Here is a 4,984-nt window from a genome sequence, read left to right on the forward strand (position 1 = left end):
CTAAGCACTTGCGCACATGCATATGTATACATGCTTTGTCGCGTAACTGAGCAAAAATAGATACACGAAAATTTTTATGTAGAATTGTGTTACTTAACTCATAAAGTTTGTACATATTTTTATTTTTTTCCTTTCATTCTCTGATTGTTATGTCTTTCTCATGTATTATTATTTCTTATTGTAATTTGGAAGGGTGAAATAAAAAAAAAAAAAAAAAAAAAAATCATTGTCATATATTTTTCTCACTAGACGGGAAGGAACAGGGGGTTAAAATAATATGTAAAAAAATCAAAAATGTAGTACAAATGCGCAATTTATGAGAACTTGGAAATTATCATGGATTGTATATATTATGTTGCTTATTATCGATTCTTCTCGATTTAAATTATAGGGTAACTGAGGAGAAAATATGTGAAATGGAAGTGGTAGTTGCGGGTACTTAAAACAAGGATAAGATAAATATACTTAAATTATTTATTTAACAAAATCAGGCCAAGCAACAGAGAGGTACCCAAAACTGAGTTCGTTTTAAATATTTATATGTCCAAATAATATTTTACAAAAATTATGAGCCAAAAGGAAATCAATTTTCCTCCTTCCATGCGAAAGGCTCAAATGGTGGGGCCTCCTTTTTCGCACTGCTCTCAAGATTTATTTCGATGAAATCAGATGGTTCTGATGGTCTAAAAAAATGGGGATTACGGAAGGGGGTGTGTTATGTGTATTTATAGGAAACATGAGAGAAAAAAAAAAAAAAAAAAAAAAATTCATATGCCTGCAAAATAAAACAGTATATAGTACATTTAAAGTACAACGTTCATATGTGACAAAAAAAAATAAGAACAAAATTATATTTTTTTTTTTTCACTTCTATATTTATCATTCATTTACACTTTAATCTTACGTTGTGTCCACTAGCATGATGAAACCAGATTTCCTCGAGGGCAAGATAGGCTTGAATCTGCTATTAGCTTGATATTCGATGAACTTTTCCTGCGTTTTTATCACTCGACATGGGTTCTTCATATCCACCTGTACGAGTGGGGAAAAATAAGAAATGACACACTGGAAGATAGGCAAAGAGGTGAAGGAGCAGATAAGAGAAGAGGCTTACAGACAGATCGTCGAAGAGAAACGTTCTTTTTCAAATTCACCACACATTCGTGCAAACAGAAATACGTGGGGCAGAAATAGTGAAATGTACGTATGACAATGTTTCGCCCCGCGCATCAAGGAAAAGGAAACATAAGAAAACGTCACTCACACACACATAAGTCCACACAAGTCCTTACCGTGTTATTGATTGAAGATGGAATATTTGCAGAAGTTTTAATCTTGCTATCTGCCTTTTTAATTTTGTGTAGATTAGAAAAATTGCTGGAGTCATTTGCTTGCTCATTCGTATTCTCATCATTAGCACTTCCCTCTACACTTTCTGCATGAGAAACGTGACTTGATTGACCTACTGTGGCCGCAGTACTAAGAACTTCTAAATTTTTCATGGATTTTCCATCAGATAAAACAGAACTATTATCATCTTGAGTTTTCTGTTCTTTTGCTAATTTGTTATCACTTTTTTGTTTCTTCAATTTTAATGATTTACGTTTAGCAGTGGTAGACAAAACGGCAGTAATCGTTTCTTTTTTTTCCTTAGTTTTCTCTTTACTTAAAAAGGAGGGATAATCAAAGATCTGATTTTTGCATGTAGAAAAAACTGAAAAATTTTTTGGTACTTTTAAATCTTCAGTTAATCCAATTAAACAGGTTGGCAAAAATGTTAAACTGATCATATGAATTAAAGGAAACCAATACCATAATTGACAAAATAAACAAAAACCAACAGCTGCTTGTGGCCTAATAATATTAGCCCTTCTTGTAAAAAACGTAGAAATAGCATTTCTTCCACATATATCTAACAATCCTGCACCAATTGTAGCACCAAATTTTGCTATAATATCTTCATGCTTATCTGATAATATTCTCATAATTTCATCTTTATACTTTTTAAAATTAGGATTCACATGTTCATTTGATTCTTGAAAAATTAATCCTAATGATATGAATGCACTTTGTCGTACAAAATCTGTTGTATCTGTTAACAATGGCATAAGCATATTAATAGCTTCTTCATTCCCTGATGCTGCACATGCAATTCCTAAGGCTAATGCAGCACCATATCTTACATGCGGATTGTAACTTTCGATTAGAAGATTTAAAAACATGGGCACCTGTGAAGGACTATTACAAAGGACAAAACCTAATGCAATTACAGCTGCCCTTCTAACATCATCACTTACATCTGACACAGAAAAGTGTAATAACATTTTTATTATATGTTTATTGTAACTAGATAAACCACAATATGCCATAGCTATGGTAAACATACCTCCATATCTTATTATTGCATCCTTATCATTAATTAATTCATCAATCAACACATCAGCTTCTTTTTCTTTTTGAAACATTACAAAACCAAGACTTATACTACATGCTCTTGTAATTTTTTCATGCTGTGTGTCATGTGCATATGCTAACAATTCATCTACACATTTTGAATCCCCACTCCCTAATTTTAATAATCCAATTGCATATGCTGCACTTTCTCCTGCTACTGCTGAATCAGAATACATAACTCCTTTAAGTTCATCATATACTTGATCATCATCATTTTCTCCCATGCATACTAACCCTAACCCTAAACAACAACCATGTTGTAGTACTTCATCATTTACAGTTAACTTCAATTGAGCTAATAAAAAGTTTTTCACTTTCTTATCATTTGTATTATAATTCGCATGTATCAATCCGAGAGCATAGAGAGAACCACTTTCTGAATACACACCACTTGGGGATATAACTACATTCAAATTGTTTGCAATTTGCCTAGAAACATCATTGTACGGTAAATGTGATGATAAAACAATAAACGAATCATTCACGTGTCCTTTATACACAACACCTAACGAAGCTGTTGAAGAAAATTTTGCCCAATTAACTGCCTTAGATAACCACTCAATATTGGAACGTAAAAATACATCACATGTAGTTCCAGTTTGCATCAATCCATGAGCTATCACAATTCCATGATGAGTTATGCTACTTCTAGAATCGACTACATTTTTATAGCTATCCAGTAAAATTAAATCTGCGTGATTATTTCGATGCAAAAATTCTATGTATAGGCTTATTGTTACTTTCCCTGTTAATATGAACACCAGCTTTTTTATTTTGTCATACAGCTTGTGATTCTCGCTTATGTACATTAGTATATCATCAGACAATTTGCTTTTCTCCTCCTCTCTCTTAGCGAAGCTGTTGTTCACACCGCTACTGTTCAAACCTCCACTGTTGCTCGTGCCTTCAACTGCATTCATACCATTTGTATCATAATTGTTCTGGTCGTTATCTCCACTATTTCCTCTTCCGTCTCCGTTTTCACCGCTATCATTAACATTACTTCCCTCTGGTACAGTGTCTCTTCCAAATTCGCTAGAATCTACTTGCACATCTGCTTGGGAAGAGGGTTCATTGGCTAGAGCCTCTTCCTGGGGAACAATACTAGATGATTCCTCTTCTTTCGCAACAGCATCAGCAGTGGCATCTACACCCAAATGCAAATAAGATCTCTTTTTGGATTCACAAGAGTAGTTCTGTTCTCCATAGTAGAAGGCCTTATTTTGTATGAGAATTTCCTTAATTTGCTTTAAAATATTTTTTAAGAAATTTCGATTTTCTAAATCTACAAGTTCAAATGATATCTGATATGCCATTAAATGGTAATCATTTATCAAATTCAGTAGAATTTCTGCCACCTTTTTGTAATCATTTATATAAAATAAGCATTCACATAAATATATATATTCAGTTTTCAATTCTTCTGGATCCATAGAAAGATATATTTTTACTAATAATTTAAAAAAATCATTTCTAAATTTTTTTGTTGTATTTATATATCTTTCATTTGTAATTGAATGTTGTAATATTTCAACTTTATTTGGAGAATTTAAAATTATATATTCTACTTTATCTAATCTTCTTGCATCTAATGCAACACCTAATGCTTCTTTAACACTATTATTTTTTATACAAATCTCCAGCATCTCATCAACAAACAATTCCATCTTTTTATTAATTTCATTCTTTAAATCTCCTTTAAAAATATCAGTTTCATTTTTCAATTTGTCATTACTACTATCCTCTTTGTTGTATAAACTGAAGTTGCTTCTGCTGTAGGTATTCTCTGGTTCTATGTCATTATTATATCCACTTTTTTCAACATAACTATTAATGTTAAAATTCTGCGCATCACTCACACTGCTTACGTCGTTATTATTACTTATATCACCATGGTTGATAATGCTATGAGTGTTATTCGAAGTAATAATTCCTTCCCCTTCATAATCTTTTTCCCTTATTTCTACATATTTTTCTATGCACTTGGCCAACATCGTTTCGACATACTGAGACTTTTCATTTATATTAAACAATTTACCTGCACACAATGCATACTTTAAGGCTTCAGGGTATTTTTCTAAATGAAAATAAACCTTACTAGCCACTAAATTGGCTAGTTCTCTACCAATAAAATCTTGGTCTTCACATAATTCTTCTATTTTAAAAATATAATCAGCTAATTCAGGCCAATAAATATCAACAATGGCATTCAATTTTTCCAAACCAAATATTTTTAAACTCGCTTCTTCTTCATTCAGTAATGCTATAACACTTGAAGCTGATGTGACAATGTCACTTTGGTGCAAATTTTTCTCAAAATCCATTTTTTTTCTTTTTTTTTTTTTTCTTGGCTGAATAAGTATATGTGTTAACTCACTTGGGGGTAACTACAGAAGCGATACACACGCTGTTGCATATATGTAAAAGTGTGAATATTTCCTATTCGAAAAAAAACAGATGTTATGAATGTTACCTCTTTTACGTCTTCCTATGTTAGTACCATGCATGCATGTGCATGTACAATTTTTTT

At 32.0% G+C, this 4,984-nt stretch overlaps 1 protein-coding gene across 1 annotated transcript; it reads right to left on the minus strand.

Moving 5' to 3' along the window:
- Positions 1-583: 583 nt before the first annotated feature.
- PGO_124200 (26S proteasome regulatory subunit RPN2) lies at positions 584-4,778 on the minus strand (the record flags this gene model as incomplete). The annotated part of the gene is made up of 3 exons (XM_028689210.1): positions 584-683; positions 905-1,032; positions 1,293-4,778. 3 exons carry the CDS (start codon positions 4,776-4,778, stop codon positions 584-586), a joined length of 3,714 nt encoding a protein of 1,237 aa, XP_028545011.1.
- Positions 4,779-4,984: the final 206 nt, after the last annotated feature.

The sequence above is a fragment of the Plasmodium gonderi genome (genome assembly GCF_002157705.1).
Source record: "Plasmodium gonderi DNA, contig: Chr12, whole genome shotgun sequence".
Lineage (NCBI taxonomy): Eukaryota > Apicomplexa > Aconoidasida > Haemosporida > Plasmodiidae > Plasmodium > Plasmodium gonderi.